The 20,840-nt window shown below is 44.5% G+C and overlaps 1 protein-coding gene across 1 annotated transcript in view; it reads right to left on the reverse strand.

Moving 5' to 3' along the window:
• The window catches only part of MLST8 (MTOR associated protein, LST8 homolog), a gene marked incomplete at its 5' end in the record, with an annotated part of 45,527 nt that overhangs the window by 18,179 nt on the left and 6,508 nt on the right, over nucleotides 1-20,840 (reverse strand). The window contains 4 exons of the mRNA XM_082262214.1: nucleotides 2,779-2,854; nucleotides 6,012-6,174; nucleotides 9,842-9,893; nucleotides 12,771-12,907. Of these exons, the coding sequence (XP_082118340.1) occupies nucleotides 2,779-2,854; nucleotides 6,012-6,174; nucleotides 9,842-9,893; nucleotides 12,771-12,907 (428 nt within the window). The remainder of the gene's footprint in view (nucleotides 1-2,778; nucleotides 2,855-6,011; nucleotides 6,175-9,841; nucleotides 9,894-12,770; nucleotides 12,908-20,840) is intronic.

Genomic DNA, 20,840 nt, shown 5'->3' on the forward strand with positions numbered 1-20,840 from the left:
TTTGCACAATTTTATTTATGGTATATATTTGCTGATATATTTTAATAAGTTTTTATCTGATGTCTATTTGCACATAAACCTGTCCTGTATTATACAGGTTTTTGATATTTGCTACGCTAAATCATTTAAATAGATTACGCACAGATCCTATCAGCAGCTTTTGTACAGATCTCCATATAACACCCTACCATCAGTATAGTAAGATCTTATTCCCTAAGCACCCCACCAGGCAGCGCCAATCACTTCTCTCCTTCCTCCTATAATCTAGGGATAGATCGATTATCGGCAAGGCCGATATGCACTTTCCCCGATATATCGGTATCAGCCCCGTAACTGGCTGATATTTTTGTGACGTCATTCTGCCTTCTTAGGCCGCCACCCTCGCCTTGGACAGCCTTGTCTGGAGTCGGGACTAGTTTCGCAGGAGTGTATCACAGTCATACACCCACCCACAGAAGCCCGGTGCCAGCCAGCCACCCACATCCACAGGCCCTGTAACAGCCACCCACAGGCCCTGTACCAGCGAGCCACAGGCCCTGTGCCAGCCAGCCAGCCAGCCAGCCACCACAGGGTGCCAGCCAGCCAGCCACATCAGGGTGCCAGCCAGCCACCACAGGGTGCCAGCCAGCCAGCCACATCAGGGTGCCAGCCAGCCAGCCACATCAGGGTGCCAGCCAGCCACATCAGGGTGCCAGCCAGCCAGCCACATCAGGGTGCCAGCCAGCCACCACAGGGTGCCAGCCAGCCAGCCACCACAGGGTGCCAGCCAGCCAGCCACCCATCCACCACAGGGTGCCAGCCAGCCACCCATCCACCACAGGATGCCAGCCAGCCACCCATCCACCACAGGATGCCAGCCAGTCACCCACCCATCCACCACAGGGTGCCAGCCAGCCACCCACCCATCCACCACAGGGTGCCAGCCAGCCATTAAGCATTAAACAAAACTTACCATGTTCAGTACCAGATTTGTGACAAAAATTGTCTTTATTTTTCAAAACTTTAAATGTACAAAATATCGGCCCATATCGACCGATACGTTGTTACCAAAATATCGGTATCGGCCCTGAAAAAACACATGTCAAAATTGCGCTTAAGCATTAAGATTTGTTTTACCCTTAGGGTCCTTTCACACGGCCGCTCCGCTGCTTTCCGTGTGTCCACAAATCATCCTATTTTTTTGCGGATGATTTGCGGACATCAATGTAAGTGAATGGCACTGCGGATGTCAGCGGAATACCATCCGCTGACATCCGATTTTCCTCCTTTCAGTTCTGTTCCGTTTTTTGGAACGGAACAGAACCCCATTTTTTCATCCGTGTAAAAAACGGAAAGGAAGGAAAATCGGATGTCAGCGGTGTCATCCGCTGACATCTGCAGTGCCATATACTTACATTAGGTCCGCATATCATCCGCAAACGGATGGGATGATATGCGGGCACACGGAGCGGATGACAGAAATGTCATCCGCTCCGTGGAAAAAAAAAAAAAAAAAAGTCCCGCAGCGGACCTTTCACACGGAGCGGCCGTGTGAAAGGAGCCTTAGGCATGAGGGGGTTAACCAGTTCTGGACCGGAAGGATTTGCCCCCTTAATGACCAGGCCATTTTTTGCGATTCAGCACTGCGTTACTTTAACGGAAAATTGGGCGGTCATGCTACGCTGTACCCAACTGAAATTGATGTCCTTTTTTTCCCCACAAATTGAGCTTTCTTTTGGTGGTATTTGATCACCTCTGCGATTTTTATTTTTTGCGCTATAAAACAGAAAAAGGAGCGACAATTCTGAAAAAAAAAAAAACAATATTTTTCACATTCTGCTAAATAAAATTCCCCCAAAAAAATAAAAATCTAAATTTTTTTATCATTTTAGGCCAATTTGCTTTCTGCAACATTTTTTTTTTTTTTTTTTGTAGTAAAAATATGTTGCAGAAAGCAAATTGGCCTAAAATGATAAAAAAATTTAGATTTTTATTTTTTTGGGGGAATTTTATTTAGCAGAATGTGAAAAATATTGTTTTTTTTTTTTTTTGTAGTAAAAATAAGCATTTTTGTATTGGTTTGCGCATAAGTTATTGCATCTACAAACTGGGGGAAAGATTTATGTCATTTTTATTGTTTTGGTTTTTTTTTTTTTTTACTAGTAATGGCGGCGATCTGATATTTTTAGTGGGACTGCGACATTGCGGCGGACAGATCGGACCCCTAACTGACATTTTTGGGGGGGACCAGTGACATTACTACAGTAATCAGTGCTAAAAATATGCACTGTTACAGTAATAATGGCACTGGCAGGAAAGGGGTTAACACAGTGGGTGATCAAGGGGTTAAATGTAAGGCTAGGGGAGTGATTCTAACTGTAGGGGGGTGGGCTTGTGAAATGATCACAGAGACATGCGATCCTATATAGAAGGATCACAGGCGCTCTGTGATCATTCCAGAAAGAAGAGCGGTCAGCTGTGTTTACAACAGCTGACCATTCTTCTCTCTCAGCGGGGAGCGATCACGGGTGTCAGGCGGCAATCGGAGCCTAGCAGCAGGCGCGTTCACGCAGGAGGGGCTGCATGCCGCAGTAAAACTACGGTGGGCGGTCCTTAAATGGTTAGAGAATAAAATAGTAGTAGTTCCATATTTGCTGTGTCGGATAAATAGACACCCAATATGTGAAGCTAAGCACACAGGTGAAATATATTTAGGAGATCCGATATACCTGCCAAAGGATTGTATGTTGATTTATCTAGTCCTGATGTATGATAATGATAGTATGATAATACATATACCTGATTGGGATGGAGAACAACGCAGTTGATTGGAGCGTTCACCTGGAAGATTCGCTGGCACTGAAGGTTGCGGGACCTGCACAATACAATGACAGCACGTGTAAGTGGGGATTGGTGCAGCTCTTTGGGTAATACACAGAATGAAGTCAGATAAGGCAGCATCTCAGAAGAGACTGTACAGCTCAATAAGAGGTTTACTCAAAAGCAGAAAGCAGTGATGATGTGTAGAGTGGAGTAACATGTAACAAGCATTCAGATTTACCATAAATCGGACTTCCATTTTAAACTGTTAAAGCAAAAATCCTGCCTAATGGTGAACAGAATAAGGTACATACTATATCCTTTGCTAGTTACAGAAGCCTCTTCTCCCATCCCCGTCTGCCAGCAAGTGAACCTTTTACCCATTTTCAACTAAATGGTTAACCACTTAAGACCCGGAAAATTTTACCCCCTTCCTGACCAGGGGGTACTTTGCGATTCGGCACTGCGTGATTTTAACGGACAATTGCGCGGTCGTGCGACGCTGTACCTAAACAAATTTGACGTCCTTTTTTTCCCACAAACAGAGCTTTCTTTTGATGGTATTTGATCACCTGTGCTATTTTTTGATCAAACAAAAAAAGAGCATCAATTTTGCAAAAATAACAATATTTTTCACATTTTTTTTATATGAAATTCCCCCCCAAAAAATGTAAAAAAATCAAAATTTAACATTTTCGGCCAATTTGTTTTATGCTACATATGTTTGGTAAAAAAAAAAAAAAAAAAAAAAAAGACAAAAAGCGTATTTTGATTGCTTTGCGCAAAAGTTATCGAGTTTACTAACAAAGGGAAAGATTTTGGCAATTTTTGTTTTTTTTTTTAACGCGTAATGGCGGCGATCTGCAATTTTTTTTTGCGGTACTGCGACATTGGGGCGGACAGATCGGACCCTTGACTGACATTTATGACACTTTTGGGGTTACCAGTGACATTACTACAGTAATCAGTGCTATAAATATGCACTGTTACTGTAAAATTACACTGGCTGTGAAGGGGTTATGTGTGTCCCTAGGGGCGTGATTCTAACTGATTGGCTGTGGCTTGAGGTGTAGGAACAGTGATCAACGGTCCTACATAGTAGAACCGTATGATCACTATTCCTACACAGGGGAGAATGACAGGCGGCTTGTTTACATCAGCCGCCTGCCTTTCTCCCTCTCCACCGACGATCGCAAGTGACCGGCGGACGATCGGGTCCGCCAGTCACGCGCGCGGCCCCCCCATGGGGGAAAGTCGATTTGCCTGTGAGGGGCTGACCGCCGCAGTAAATAGTCGTGCGGCGGTCGGCAAGCAGTTAAAAGTCCTGGCGAAGAGCAGAAACCACTACACTCAGAAATCCCTACTCTTTTATGTGTCTGATTTTTTTTTCCTTTCTTGTAACTAAGGGTCTGTCACCCCCAATTTCAGGATTGTACCTACACAGCTAACCCTCACCCCTCTGCCGTTCCCTATGCAATAAAAGCACCCTACTGATTGCTGAGGTACTCTCGTCATACAAAGGCATGATGAATGAGTGGACTTCAGAAGGCTAAGTTTAGCACAGAAGTTGGAAACCTTAATATGAAGCAACCCCACCGTTTTTATTCAGCTACAAAACCTTCCACACGTTTGGGAAGGCTTTCTACAAGACTTTGAGGTCAGGTACTGATGTTGGATGAGAAGACCTGAGTAGCAATTTTCATTCCAATTCATCACGAAGGTATTCAGTAAGGTTGATGTCAGGGCTCTCTGAAGGCCACTTAAATTCTTCCACACCAAACTCATCAAGCCGAACTGTGGGCTCAATCTCATCCATGTTACAGGCTGCATTAATTATGCTTTTATTTTGTGGTATTTAAAATGTGTTTTTGCACATTATTTTACTGCAGACAATATTGTAACTGAATGTAAAGAAAAAGTACCTTTTTTTTCAATTTGCAGCACTGTAATTTTCTGTAAAAGACAATATGGCAACCTGGAGGAGTTCTGCACAATATTAGTGTGCGGAAAACCTCCAGATATGTAATTTCCTGCTTGTGTGATTGGATTGCATCCTCTGCAACAAAGATATTCATTTTTTGGATGAGATACCAAGGGTTAGTTACTTCTAAAGGGATGCAGAGACTGCAACTTTTCACATTAGGACACTGCAAACGCATCAGCTGATTAAGAATAAAAAAAGTAAATCCCATTCAGATTCACTCTGCACACTGATCAGACATAGGTAATCTGCAACAAAGTTTGTTAAAATCCTTGCAATGTACCGAGATCACCCAGAGGGGATTGTTCTTTCTCAAAAAAAAAAAAAAGTTAGGAGTTAGGCTTTTTTTCAGACAGGCGTTCCAAGCAGGTCCACTTGTCCGTTTTTCAGGTGAACCTGATCGGAAGGTCCATTTATCCCTTTGGGGAAGCGGGTGTAAACTGACTTGTGTCCGTTCACACCCGTCTACCTCTGGGTCTGATCAGGCCTGCTTAAAAAAAAAAAAAAAAACAACACACAGGAGAGGACTCTGTCCTCTTCTGTTTGGATGGAGCTGATCGGAGGTAGCCTGGTGTAAATGGACAGTGAAGACCATTTACTCTCGCCACCCATAGAGCAGATACTTAGCAGACACAAATGTGTCCTCCACCTGCTCGTGGAGGACACATCTGTGTCTGCTAAGTATCTGCTCTATGGGTGGCGAGAGTAAACGGTCTTCACTGTCCATTTACACCAGGTCCTCCACCTGATCACAGGCCCCCTGCTAATAAAAATGCAATCTGCCCTGTGTAAACAGAGTCTTAAGCCTCGTACACACGCACCGATTGTTGGCCGTGAATTTTCAGCCAACGTCCCATCGGCCGATTATCGGCTTGTTAGTCTGATGCTTCCGACAACTGACTGCGACTTTTCGGCCGAACAAAATCTGGTGTGCATGCTATAAAATTTTTGTTGGCCGTCAACAGAACGGCCGATTGTTCGTCAGTCAGTACAGATTTCGGCAGACAAAAATGTGATGAGCAAGACTGGGCATGCTCAGAGAAGAAAAAACACATGGAAAGTAAACCAGAACATGACATCACTTCTGCAGTTGGTTTCTGTCGGCCAACAAAAGTCCAGTGCAAGTCTAGAGCACATTTCAACCAACACAACACCACTGGACAAAAGACGGCCGATCGGTCGGCCAACAATCGGTGCGTGTGTACGGGGCATTACTCTTTAACTCTAGTACCTCAGGTCCCAAATTCGGGCCATGCAGTCCTCTCCTCCGGTGTACATCCAGCGTCCGTCCTCATGGAAACCCACCGATGTGATGTTCTTGCTGACTCCGTCATAGTTGATAACAGGGTTCGGGTTGTTGGAGTTGAGATCATACATGCGGATGTGCTGATAACCTAAAAGAGGGTATATAAGTCAGGGACCTATTCTACAAATTAAAATTTAACACATTTTGGGAATGTGTCTGTCTAATTTCAGAGCATATGGCTTCTTTTAAAGAAAAACTCCACCAAGCACTATTTGTAGATTGGGAGAAAAAAAAGTTTTGGGCATGGTTAAACCTTACTAGTTTTTCTCCAGAGCCAGACTGTCAGTGTGAGAGGTCTGTCCCGTACATCATACACGCAGGCAGGCAGTTTCACACTGACAGGAAGACTCAATGAACTTTGAGAACTACAAGCCGACTGCCACAAAAAGGATGTCAGTAGTTGTAGTCACATTCATTCACAGACATACGTGAATGAATGATGTGATCTTTTCAGAAAGTGACAGTTAGTACAGGGAACTTCTCCACATACTGCTGTCACAGGGACAGATAGCAGTGGGAACATGTTCCATTTTCACATTGGTGAACTTATCTTTTAATGCTGCACAGTGTAGCAAAGTCACATACAAATGAAAATTAAGTGCGGATATGCACCTAAAACACAAGATCCACAGCCTAAATGTGTCCCCTTTCCCTTGCTAATACACTGAATAAAAGTGAAAAAAAAAATAACTGTAGGTGTAGTAGTTGAAGTTAGTCACATTCAACTGGACTTGTTCTGTAATGCTGGTATTCTATGTTTACATATGCGGCTATCACGTCCACCCTTGTGAAAGCCATCCGCAGTGGATCACTTTTCAGAGACCTTTAACAGGAGGGGATATGCCGCCACCTCCTCACTGCCTGTTTTGACCATGCAAATGCCACACTGTACATTGCATGCGATTCGCTTGAATGGGTCAAGCTTGGTGGAGATTCTCTTCCCCCTTAACACATCAGTGGGATCATTTTGCTACAGCCAAGAAGCACAGCATTGTAGCTACAGTAGGTGTACATCCATCTTCAGGTTTTGCATCATTTGCAGCTTAAGGAGGTGGCAGTAAAAGTGTGGTGTTCTTTGCGACCATCCCCAACTGTAAGTGTAAAGGGGCCCTAAACGGTTTATATCAAAGCCAATTCACTATTTCTAATGACTGTAAAAAAGATACTGCAGCATTTTTATCCACACAGGTAGTTACCAACACCTTGATCCAATCACCATAGATCCAAAAAAAAAAAAAAAAAAAAAGAAGGATAGGAGGTTGCGGAAACCAACCCATTTGATTTACATAATCCCATCCTTTGGGTCAGGAAGTCTTCATATATGTTAATCCTTCAATTTACATCAGGGGTCTCCAAACTTTCTAAACAAAGAGCCAGTTTACTGTACTTCAAGCGGAGCTCCAGTGTGGAGAAAAAAAAAAACTAAATAAAAGTCAGCAACTACAAATAGTGTAGCTGCTGACTTTTAATATAAGGACACTTACCTTTCCAGGGATCCCGCAATGTCGGCACCCCAAGCCGATTCGTCAATTGGCTTCGGGTGCAGGCGCCGGCATTGTACGCAAGAGAAACTGGCAGCCGAGCCTTCAGACTTCACAGCCTGTTTCCTACTGTGCAAGTCGCACTGCGCTTTCAGATTGGTCCCACCGTATTCTGGGACCTGTGTGTGTCCCAGAAGGTGTGGGGGGGCAGGAGCATGGGCCGGAAATGGAAACGTAGATTACTTATCTTACCCGGAAGTGGGAGCGGGTACCTGTCAAAACCAGGTACCAGTTCCCCTCCTTCCCCCCCAAAAAGTGCCAAATGTGGCAGTAGAGGGGGGGGGGTACATACAAGCGGAGCTTCCCCTTTTGGGTGGAGCTCGGCTTTCAGACTTTAGGGGGGCCAGTGGGAGTAAACAATGACCTATCTTTGGTGTCAGTGGGAGGACTAGTACCTCATCGTTGAAGTCATTGGGAGAAATAGTGCCCCATCACTGGTGTCAGTGGGAGGAATGCCACTTACCATTGTGCCCTTACATTGGTGTCAGTGGGAGGAATTGTTCCCAAAAGTTGGTATCAGTGAGAGGAATTGTGCCCATTAATGGTGTCAGTGGGAGAAAAAGCGCTCCATTGTTGAGGTCAATGGAAGGAATTGTGCCCCACCGTTGGTGTCAGTGGGAGGAATAGTAGCCCATTGTTGGTATCAGCAACAGGAATTATGCCCCATTGTTGGTGTCAGTGGTTGGAATGGTGCCCCAAGGGCCAGAGAAAGACAAGCAAAGGGCCGCAGTTTAGAGACCACTGATTTAAATGACATTCATAATGTTTACCCTGACACGCATTAGAACTGAAGAAGTGGCTTGAATAAGCTTTGAAACGTCTTCACTATCACAGAACTAGGTCAGTTAAATGGTATTATCTACTATTAAATATACAATGACCTGGATAAATGAGAACCTTCAGATGATATGTAGAGGATGTTAGACCACATTAGTGATTGACCAATATCGTTTTTTTATTACCGATATTTTGGTCATTGGTCGATATTTTCGGACATTTCATAAATTTTTTTTTTTCCACAGGTACTCTGGTGGAGGGATCTGGGGGTCTAAAAGACCCCAAACCCCTCCTCTGCACTTAAAAGCATTTAAAACGCCAAGTTTGGCTGTTTTAAATGCTCGCATTTTTTTTAATTTGCCGCCGAGTACCTGGAAGTGATGTCATGACATCACTTCTGGGTATCTTACATGGAGACCCGATCAGAGCCGAATGCGGCTTTGATCGGGTCTTCTCTTCGGTGGCCGTGCAGGTAGGATGGCAGGTAGGAGACCCGGGCGAGCCGCAGGAGGCTGTGGGGGGACGCTCCTTGTAATGACAGCCGAGTGGCTTCTCAGCTGCATCGGTTGCTATTACAAGACAGCCGACCGTCGGCTATGGACACCGGTACTGAGGTGATGCCTCTAGCTGCAGGCATCACTTTCCCAAAATATCGGCAATCTCAGGGGCCGATTCCGATATATCAGGGAAAGTGCATATTTGCCCCCGATATATCGGCATTGTCGATAATCGGTCGATCCCTAATACTCATCATCCTCCTTCCAGCAATCTCTGGAATAATAGAAAAGCTCAAATCTCGCACAGATGATACTCCCAGCACTGGGCTGAAGGGTATCTTTTGGGAGTGATCACCATTCTCATTGAAGGGTGATGCTGTCACCCCCTGCACAACGGATGCTGGAGGAAAGGTAGGTGTGTTTAACTTTTTACTCTGCAGAGTTTTTTTAAAACTTTTATGCAGCCAAGGAAGTGTGTGTTGGGGGAGGGGGGGGGGGCATATAAAAAAGGAGTCTTTGCATAGAGCAGTGGTTCTCAAATCCGGTCCTCGGGACCCACCAACAGGCCAGGTTTGCAAGATAACTAAATTACATCACAGGTGATCTCATTTGCTTCTCAGTGATTGCAGTATTCTAGTCTGCATCCCCCAAGGTAATACTTAAAATCTGGCCTGTTAGTGGGTCCCGAGGACCGGATTTGAGAACCACTGGCATAGAGTACAAAGTTCACTCAACCTTTTGCATATGTGTTTTTTTTGCTCTACAACGTACACTACAAAAAAAACAAAAAATTGTATCATACTTACTGCAATTTTCTTTTTCTGGTGCCTATCCATGGCAGCATACTATCACATATATGCTGCTCTGGAGGCACCAGGAATTGCACATATGAACAAAATCAGAAAAAGAAAATTAGCCAGGAACAGCAAAAAGATGTTACCTGCAGCTGCTATCATGCTCCGGTCTGGGGTCACCTCCAGAGAATTCACCTGCTAAGAATCAAAGTCAAGGAGGACAAAAATGTGGTAACAGTGGTTGGTAGGAACAAATCCCACATGCTATGCCAGCCTTTTTCAACCAGGGTGCCTTCAGTTTTCTTCAGGGTTGCCTTGGCAAATGCCTGAAAATTGAACACAAATTGTATACAAGCCACAGGGTGGATCAAGTCTGTCTTTACAATGATGTCATTGGTCCGTAAGGAGGATGTCAGAAGCCTGCCCAGCATTCTTGTTTGCCCCTATGTGTCATGTGCGTGGAAGTTGCTGCAGTTTTAGTTCAGCTTTTGACATTTCGGAAGGGGGGGGGGGGCCTCAAACATTGTGTAGAATTTTAAGGGAGGCTTGACAAAAAAAAAAAAAAAAAAAAGAAAATTGAGAAGCACTGTGCTATACCATACGACTCATTAGCTACATTAATGAAGAGGAGGAATTTGACCTCTAATGCGGCCAATAATTCCTTTTATAGAGTTTCTCCAGGTAAGAGTCAAACTCCTTCCACCTGTTCACAGAGGTGGCTGTATGTAACTAAAGCCTCTCACAGTGTGCACTAGGAGCTGCAACAATAGATAGAGCCTGCCTCATTTCCTGGCTGCAGGACATCCAGCATCATCTAGCTTCTTTCTTCCCCAGGCTGACTGTCCCTAAAGTGGGGTACAACCTATAAGAAAATTGGGAGAACAATCGTCCGCATTTCCTTGTATCATAGCAAAGTCGGACCTGAGGAAGGAAAGAATGTACGAAAATTCTCGTACGACAAAGGGCTTTTTGTTGTTTATTGTTTCTGATTATGCCCAGTCTTCTTTTCAGATTTTTCTCGTACGGAAATCATACGAAAACAGTACGCATTAAACGAAAATAGTCATTCTGTTTCCCGTGCGAGAAACATTTTGGAGTTTGTCCCTTCGGAATCGGCTGTCAAAAGTGGTGTACACACTATCATAAAATCGTGATCCTTCCTAGGATGAAAATGTTCGCCCGACTTTCTTATAGTGTGTATGAGCCAATACCCACTCCCTTTCATGCATCAGATTTCAATTCTATCAATCATGGAGACTCAGCATCACCTGTAGGTGCTATCTAGCTAAAACACTTGTGGGTGTTTGCTGCATGCAAATACCTAGAATGCCTAGAAATCGCCACTCTTCCAGGCCGACATGCACCAATCAAGGCATTTTGATATTTGCATAACCCCTCCTAAGAGCCAGTACTGATGCAGGGTGCTGTGAGGTTTTCAGGAAACTAAATTTAATACTAAACTTATACTTAAAGTGATTGTAAAGTCTCATGTTTTTTTTTTTTAAATACCAAACATGTTATACTTACCTCCTCTGTGCAGTTGATTTTGCACAGAGCAGCCAAGATCCTCCTCTTCTCGGGTCCCTCTTCGCTGCTCCTGGCCCCTCCCTCCTGTCGTGTGCCCCCATACCAAGCAGCTTGCTATGGGGGTACCCGAGCTGAGCTGCAACTCTGGGTGTCAATTCAGACAGGGAGCTGCTGTTCAGCCTCGCCCCCTCTCTCTTCTGATTGGTTAATTAACTTTTATTGACAGCAGCGGGAGCCAATGGCGCCATCGCTGTGTCTCAGCCAATCAGGAGGGATAGTCCCGGGTGGCCGAGGGGCATTGCTTGATAGAGATGGGGCTCAGGTAAGTATTAGGGGTGCTGGGGCAGCTGCTTCACACGCAAGGCTTTTTTAGGATAAAAAAAACCCTCTGCCTTTACAACTCCTTCAATATAGCACTCTGCCAGCGCCTCCCACCAGCCATTATCTGCCTGCATTGCATAGAGAAGCACAGACACACAGTAATGACATCAGTGGTTCTAAAATACGGTAAGTAATGAAAACGGAAAGGTCTTATTTAAAGATGTGAAAAGGTATCAATAATTGTGTCTAAATCACATAAATAAGAGAACAACTCAATGTTAATGAATCAACTCTAATAATAGTGATTCCAGTGATATTAATAGTCCCAATTAATAGTGAACCATAAAGATGAAATCAAAAAATAAACAATCTTCATCTGTGAACACCAATTAAAGTGCTGCATGCTTCACTCCAGTGCTCCCAGTGACTAGTGCAAGATAAGCAGCTCACCTTAGGACTAGACTCATGAGAGTCAAACACACTTTGGGATGTAAGGATAACAGCCTGATGTCCCTTCCTTCACCGCCTCCAGCTATCACTCCGTATAGACCAGGAACCCGGTGTGTAGAAAAGGAGAAGATCTAATGCTCTCTGTCTTGCAAAAAGCCATTTATTTCCTCTTAAACAGATAACATTACACTTACATTGGGATGCAATTAAAGCAGTGCGGGCTTCAAGCGTCACAAACAGCTCTCTGTACACCTCCAGGAATCGACATACTCCGAGCAGGCTCCTCACCCGTACGCGTTGCGTCAGAGACTTCGTCAGCACTGGAGTGAAGCATGCAGCAATTTAATTGGTGTTCACAGATGAAGATTGTTTTTTGATTTCATCTTTATGGCTCACTATTGGGACTATTAATATCACTGGAATCACTATTATTAGAGTTGATTTATTAACATTGAGTTATCTTATTTATGTGATTTAGACACAATTATTGATACCTTTTCACTTGGCGCAGCAATATTGTTTATGGATTAGTCACTGGTGTTTTGTGTTTAGCACTGGTTGTTTGCAGCCTTGTGTGCACTAGTTTATATGGTTTTTGAATTGTTTGAATTTTATGGTTTGCGCTGATTATTATTATTTTATTATTTAAAGATATAATTAGCATGTTAATGAGGGAAAGGAGGAACCAGAGAAAGAAAAATATATAAGCAAATTAAACGTCAGCTTTATTCTAGTTATATCTCTCTTTCTGTACACTTAATCTACTGAAAAGGATACAGAGTCTTGATGCTGCACTGTGCGGGTACAGATGCCACTGTGGGCTTGCCAAAATCGTACAGTGTGGTCATATCCAGCTGTGGCAAGGATGACGGGGTCACTACCCACTGTGCCCTGAGAGGAGTTGATCATGGTTCCTAAATGAGGAATAAATGGAAATAAAAAAAAAATAAAAAAAAAACATGTAAGAATGACAGAGAATGAATATGTACAATGAACACAAACCACTGTAAATGCAGCTGGATGTTCCTAATCCATGTGATTTCCCTTAGATAAGCCAACATGCACGTTCTCCCCCTTCCTATCTGAAAGGCCAAACATAGTTCACATGCACATGGACTCCAAGCAAACCTGTAGGAATGGATAGCACTTCACAAAAAACTTCCATTGCTGCTCTGCAAACACACAGATGTAGGTCTAGTTGCCAACTCCCATGTGGTTCATCCTCCACTACACAATCAATGTATCTATTGATGAATCTGATATACAGCACACCACCTGAGCTCCTCTCTCTGATGAGTTTACCTGCTAATGAACATATACACAGATGAATAAGGTCTTCTGTACATCGGATTCTTCAATGAACACAGGTTATGGCTATTTACGCTGGAGTTCAGCTACTTTCTTCTTTGATTGGATAGTGCATGCATGGCCCATCATCATCTATGGCCTGTAGGCATCTTAAAGTAAACCCATTCACTAAAACCTTACATTTTTTTTGCAGGTAAAATTTTTTTTTTTGATTTCCCGTAAAATCCATTTCTCTGATGTTCATTGATGGACACAGCTCCTGATATTCTAACCATTGGGTTTTACTGCCCCCTACAGAAGTAGGACACTAGGCAGAAAAAAAAAGTCCAGCTACGCCCATGGACAGTCCCAGGAGGTATACTCCCTCTCTCTGCTATAGCCACTCAGTTTAGTTACAGTGTCAGGAGAATTACATCTCCACAGAGGGGGTGGGTGCTGTGTCCATCAATGAACATCAGAGAAATAGATTTTACCGTAAGTAAAATATCCCATTTTCTCTTTCGTTCATTGGCGGCCACAGTTCCTGGTATTCTTAACCATTGCAATGTAAAACATGAGGGGTGGGAACAGCGAAAAATAAATTGGCAAGGCTAAACTATAGCCAACCAGGTAAACAGGAGCACAACTAAACAAACTGGAGCCCACCTGAAAAAAATAAATAAAAAATATACACCCTCAAAGAGGATCAGGTCCTCTTAAACAGCAGCATGCAAATCTTTGCAGCCAAAAGAAGCATCCGATGAGGCCAACACATCCACTTTATAGAACTTTGTGAAAGTGTGCATAGACGACCAGGTGCCAGCCTGGCACACCTGCATCACTGACGCCTGATGACGGAAAGCCCAGGAGGCACTAAGCGCCCTAGCAGAGTGCGCCTTGACAGGGAAAGTGGGAACCTGACCCTTGATGGAATAGGCCTGAATCACCAACTGTCTGATCCATCTGGAAATGGTCGCAAAGGAAGCAGAAAACCCTTTACGAGGTCCATCCGTGAGCACAAATAGATAGTCTGACTTCCTGAAAGACTCTGCAGCTACAGATACACCCCAATTACCCGGACCACATCCAAGGTATGCAAGGCAATTTCCTTTGAATGTTTAGGTCTAGGACACAGGGAAGGCAACACGTCTTCATTCAAATGAAAAACAGAGAGACAAACTCTGGAAGGAATGACGGACGGGGCGAAGAAACGCCTTATCCCTAGGTAAGGTGAACGACAGGATAATACCGCCAGTTCCAACACCTTGCACACAGAGCTGATAGCCACCAAAAAGACCACCTTCTGGGACAGTATAAGCAGGGGAATCTCCTGAAGATTCTCAAAGGGAAGTTTCTGGAGAACCGCAAGCACCAAATTGAGATCCCAAGGCGGCAATGGAGACCGCACTCAGGGAACCAATGTTGGACATCCTGAAGAAAGGTACGCACCAGGGAGTGAGTGGCCAAAGGTCGTTGGAAGAAGACCGCCAAAGCCGACACCTGGCCATTGATGGTACTCAAGGTCAAGATCCGAGCCACTAAGAAGAAGCAAGGATGAATCCCAAGAGACTCACACCACGCAATGTACGTCTTCCACATACGATGGTAGATCTTTCTAGAAGTATATTTCCTAGCTTTTAACAGGGTAGGAATTACTAACTCAGATAAACCCCTACCCTTCAGCACCTGTCATTCAACAGCCAAGCAGTCAAAGCCACTGACTGTAAAGCAGGATGGAAAATTGGTCCTTGGGACCGTAGATCCTCCCTGAGAGCAAGCTTCCAAGGAACGTCGGCCACCAGTCACACTAGATCAGCGTAACAAGCACAGGGAGGCCAGTCTGGAGCCACTAAAGATGACCGTAATCCCTTCTGTCTCGATCCTGCGGACAAGTCTTGACAGAAGCTTGAGAGGAGGGAAAGCATAAAATCAGACAATACTGACCCCACGGGGCCACCAACGCATCTGTGGCGTCCCTCAGAGGATCCCTTGACCGAGCCACAAACCTCTGCACCTTCCCGCTGAGTGGAGACGCCAACAGATCCACCTTGGGGGTGCCTCACCAGAGACACAGTTGATGAAACACCTCCAGATGAAGGAACCACTCCCCTTGGTCCAACGCCTGCCGACTGAGGTAATCCACCTGCCAGATTTCCACCGCGGGAAAGTGTACAGCGGAGAGGACCTTAGAATGTCGGCTACCTCCAGATCCGCCAGGATGATGGTTCAGCCCCGACTGCTGATCCTTCGTGATGCCACCTCCACCTGTGCGGTCTACACTGGCCAGCGTGAGTCTTTCACTGCTGCAGAGAGTTACTGTCTCCTTCCATCCACTTCCAAGCGATCAGGACCTTTTTAACATGCTATATTACTTTAATACTACAACTAGTTGGCGCCTCACCCCCCCCCCCCCCTGTTCTTTATTAAATTCCAGACAGGTGGCAACCCTAGTGGCGATCCTGCCATAAGAGTACTACTTGTTTAGGCGATTCCTGTTATAAGGCGAAAACATTGTCCCGGTCTCCCAAATGCTCTCCTATGCTGCCACTAGTGATTAGGAGCATTCTAAGAACTCATCTCTAGCCAAACGCATGCTTTTTTACTCCAATACGCTGTAGGCCAAGTCATTCCCACCCCACAACTCGAATAAACTAAGGAGGTTGAATGACCCAGCCCGCAGTTTATTGGAATATAAAAAAAAAAAAAAAAAAAAAAAAAAGGGAGCATGAGTTTAGATGTTGCCCAAGCTCATCTCTAGTTGCCACCCCCTCACAAGCTATCCCAACAGAGACTACAAGTGACTGTTTCAATGACGATTACAAAGGCATGTTCAGCTGCTATCACCAGAAGACCCACCCTGAGAAATGCCATACAACCATCACTGGAGTGCATGTAGACAAAGTTACTGCAAAGAGGTTGAAGGAGGTAAGCAGCACTGAGATGTAACAGAGGATGAATAAAAGAAAATTTGTAAGTATTTTATGAAAAACATGTTGTGATTATTTGTTGAAGAGGATTTTTGCCTGGCTGTGGGAAAACTTACAGTAAATTCTGCAGCTACAAGTACTGTAGCTGCTGTCTTTAAACATACTGTAAACATGCTCACCACCCAGTCTGGCGTGGTTTTCATTGCACTCAATTCTTTGCAGGGCTTCTGATCTTCCCTGCCACCATCCTGCATCAGGAGCCGCATGTCACATCCTGATGACTCACAGCCTGCCCCCTACTTCACATGAGTGAGATCACTGCCTGCAGTGAAACTGGTTCTGTAGCATTCTGGGATTGGTATGTATATCCCAGAAAGCTTTGTGCAGGTGGGCAGGTTGGGGCAACTTCATCCTCAGCTAAACGAGGAACAAGGAAGTGGGAATGAGTACCACAAGCGAGTGATGCTGGGTGCAACGTTTGGGTGAAGGTCTGCTTTACATGTAGCAATTTGAAAAACTAGAGGGTCAATGTTTCAAAATGTTTTACCATGTGGATGTCTTAAAGTGGAGTTCCACCCAAAAGTGGAACTTCCGCTTCTGCGTTACTTCCCCCCTCCGGTGTCACATTTGGCACCTTTTTTTAGCGGGTACCTGTTTTTGACAGGGACCCATCCCTACTTCCGGTGGACTCGGCCACAGCAAAGTACGTCACAAGCCCAGCTCCCTTCTCCTTCGCCCACACCAACTAGAATGCGCTTCGCACATGTGCAGTAGGGAAACAGCCGTGAAGCTGCAAGGCCACATTTGGCGCCTTTTGGGTGGGAGCGGGGAGCGGGTACCTGTTGACAGGGACCCATCCCTACTTCCGGTGGACTCGGCCACGGCGAAGTATGTCACAAGCCCAGCTCCCTTCTCCTTCACCCGCCCCTGCCCAACTAGAATGCGCAGTGCGCTTCACACATGCACAGTAGTGAACTCGCCGTGAAGCCACAAGGCCACATTTGGCACCTTTTGGGTGGGAGGGGGGGGGGGGGAGCGGGTACCTGTTGACAGGGACCCCTCCCTACTTCCGGTGGACTCGGCCGCGGCAAAGTGCGACACAAGCCCAGCTCCCTTCTCCCTCGCCCGCCTCTGCACCAACTAGAATGCGCAGTGGGGAACCAGTCGTGAAGCCGCAAGGCTTCACTGCCGGGTTCCCTTCCCGGCAATGGCAGCGGAAGCATTCAACAGCCAATGAAAACATCAGCTGGGGTGCCGACATTGATGGATTCCAGGACAGGCAAGTGTCCTAATACTAAAAAAGTCAACAGATACAGTATGTATACAAGTCAAAAATATCAGCGCAAGTACTCTATGAATGGTGGTCCATTACTCTAAGTCAATCACTTAGACAATCATCTAATACGTTAGCACAAATTATTGCAGTAGAATAAAATACGGAAGTGACAGTGCATCCAATAGAAGGATAGGAAGTGCAAGCAGTAGTGAAGATATAGGTTGTGCACAATAAGACACTCTGAATAGTGTCAGAAAAATTGAACAAAATAGAAGAAATCAAAATATATCAAAAGTAGAAAGGTGCCCTCTGAAAGGTGAACCAATAAACTTCCTATGTGGAATAAAGATGCAGTGATATAATCTTAAACGTGAAAAAAATCTAGAAGTGATGTATCCAAATCAAAGAATAAACATCAAATAATAAAATAAAAATAATTAAAAAGTGTCCTCTGAAGAGTGAACTGCTGTCAACTCTTCAATATCATTCCATAAGTGTAAATACACACAAGTGAATACAGTATGTGTAGCTGCTGACAATTTTTTTTCTGGGGTCAGAACTCCGCTTTAAGCTTTCACACAAGCACTACGAATGTTAGCTGCATTGTTTTTAATACGATTATCTCCTTTGACTGTCAGCTCCTTCTAGAGGCTATACTGCTTTTTTATTTAATGAAGTAATTCAGCAAGATACCGCATTATGGTCACTAGATGGATCATAGGAGATATTCAAATTACAAATAAATACAGTAAACAGTCGAACACTTAAGGCCCCTTTCACACTTGTGGGATTTCAAAATCGCACGATTTTACCGCGTCTTTTTTCCGCGATTTTGATGCGAGTTTGACTGGGCTTATAATGTCTTTTCCTCAAAATGCATCAAAATCATGGTAAAAGTAGTGCAGGGACTACTTTGAAGTCGGTGTGACTTCAAGTCGCACAGATATGAATGGGGCTCATTAGAAATAATGGAGAACGACTTGTTATGCGATTTTGCAGTCCCAAATCGCATGACAAGTCGCACTAGTGTGAAAGGGGCCTAAGGCCTCTTTCACACGGTCGCTCCGCTGTTTTTCTCCGCTGCGGGACTTTTTTTTATTTTTTTCACGGAGTGGATGACATTTGTGTCATCTGCTCCGTATGTCCGCATATCATCCCATCCGTTTGCAGATGATATACGGACATAATGTAAGTCTATGGGCATTGCGGATGACACCGCTGACATCCGATTTTCCTTCCTTTCCGTTTTTTGAACGGATGAAAAATAGGGTTCTGTTCCGTTCCAAAAAACGGAACAGAACTGAAAGGAAGAAAATCGGATGTCAGCAGATGGTCATCCGCTGACATCCGCAATGCCATTGACTTACATTATGTCCGCAAATCATCCGCAAAAAAAAATAGGATGATTTGCGGACATACGGAGCGCCCATGTGAAAGGGCCCTAAGGCAATCAGCACAGCAATTTTTTTTGCTACATAGACCCCTTATGTCAAACAGTTAGGGTATACCCAGAGATAGATATAACAGCTGAACCTTGTGAGTCATTGAAATAGATCAGGATGGATTTTCAAGCACAGAAAATTTTAGGTTATTATGGAAGCTACAGTATGCCTAATTACAACTGAGGTATTTACAGTGGACCCTTGCCAAACATTATTTCCCTTCAGTCTAAAAAAACAAAACCAGTTCAGCAACTCTATAAATTACCATCAGTGCTACAGGCGGGTAAACAAAACACTTTACCCAGTTATGTGTTCATTCTAAAATCAATAAATGTATTTTAAGTGATTCTGTGCTTTGAGAACATAGGGCAAAGCAACAGTTACACTTAGGCTCCGTTCACATGTAGGCGTTTTTGGGCGTTTTTGGAGCGTTTTTCTGCTCTAGGATCAGCTCTCAAAACGCCCAACAAGACAAATCCCATTCATTGCAATGACCCCTGTTCACATCTGAGCGTTTTGGCGCCCTAAGGAAAACGCCCAACACTCAAAAAAGTACTTGAGCTTCTTTTTGGGCAGATCACAGGCGTTTTGTCCCATAGACCTCAATGTAAAGTGATATTTGGCGTTTCACAGGCGTTTTACAAGCGTTTAGTTGCTCCTGATCAGCTCAAACAGCACAACTCTCCACCCAGCTCTCCACCCCCTTGGCATGCCTCTGCTGTGAGCACATTTTCCTGAAACATGGAGAACAGCAGTTAGGCAGTTTAGGTGACCAGACCCTGCCATACCAAGGTGACCGTAGCCTGCTGCCATGCCAAGGTGACCGTAATGTAGTTTAGGTGAACTGACTCTGCTATGCCAGGGTGACCGAACTCAAGGTGACTGAACTGACTCTACTATGCCAGGGTGACCAAACTCTTCCATGCCAAGGTGACCGTAACGAAGTTTAGGTGAACTGACTCTGCTATGCCAGGGTGACCAAACTCTTCCATGCCAAGGTGACCGTAACGAAGTTTAGGTGAACTGACTCTACTATGCCAGGGTGACCAAACTCTTCCATGCCAAGGTGACTGTAATGTAGTTTAGGGAAAATTGACTCTACTATGCCAGGGTGACCAAACTCTTCCATGCCAAGGTGACCGTAATGTAGTTTAGGGTAAATTGACTCTGCTATGCCAAGGTGACCGTAATGTAGTTTAGGTGAACTGACTCTGCTATGCCAAGGTGACCGTAATGTAGATATATATATATGGAATCAAAAAACACCATTTTGAAGCCCTAAAACCCAATAAATGCCCCTAAAAAGTGCCTAGGGTTCTGGGTCATGCCCCAGGGACTATTAATCACACAAAAAAAAGTTCTTAAAAATTGTCGTTTTTGATAGAGAGCCAATTATTGAAAAAATAAAAAAAATAAAAAAAAAAAAGATTTCTTTGGATTTAGTTTTAATTTTAGTGTCTGGGAGGGTCTAAAAAGTGTACCTGTGAAGTATCAGCTCTGTAGCATGTCCAGAACCAGAAAAAAAAAAAAGATCATGCAGAAGAGGAGGTCCCTGGGAGGTCCAATGCAGAGGAGGAGGTCCCTGGGAGGTCCAATGCAGAGGAGGAGGTCCCTGGGAGGTTCCTTTGCAAATGTTGTAAAAAAAACACTCTGCTTTTCCATTGGTCACCAAAAACACCTGTTAAAAACGCCCAAAAAAACGCCTGTAAAACGCTTGCAAAAACGCCTATAAAAACGCCTGTCAAACGCCTGAAAAACGATAAACAAACGCCTGAAAAACGCCAACGCCTACATGTGAACGGAGCCTTAAAAGGAGAAGTACAGCAAAAACTAATTTGTGGATCACAGAAGCGCAGTTGGTTCTGCACTCCTGTGAACCGTTTTCAGCTGACAGTGGGCTGAAGCCCGCGGTCAG

The sequence above is a fragment of the Pelophylax lessonae genome (genome assembly GCF_965119305.1).
Source record: "Pelophylax lessonae genome assembly, chromosome: 6".
NCBI lineage: Eukaryota > Metazoa > Chordata > Amphibia > Anura > Ranidae > Pelophylax > Pelophylax lessonae.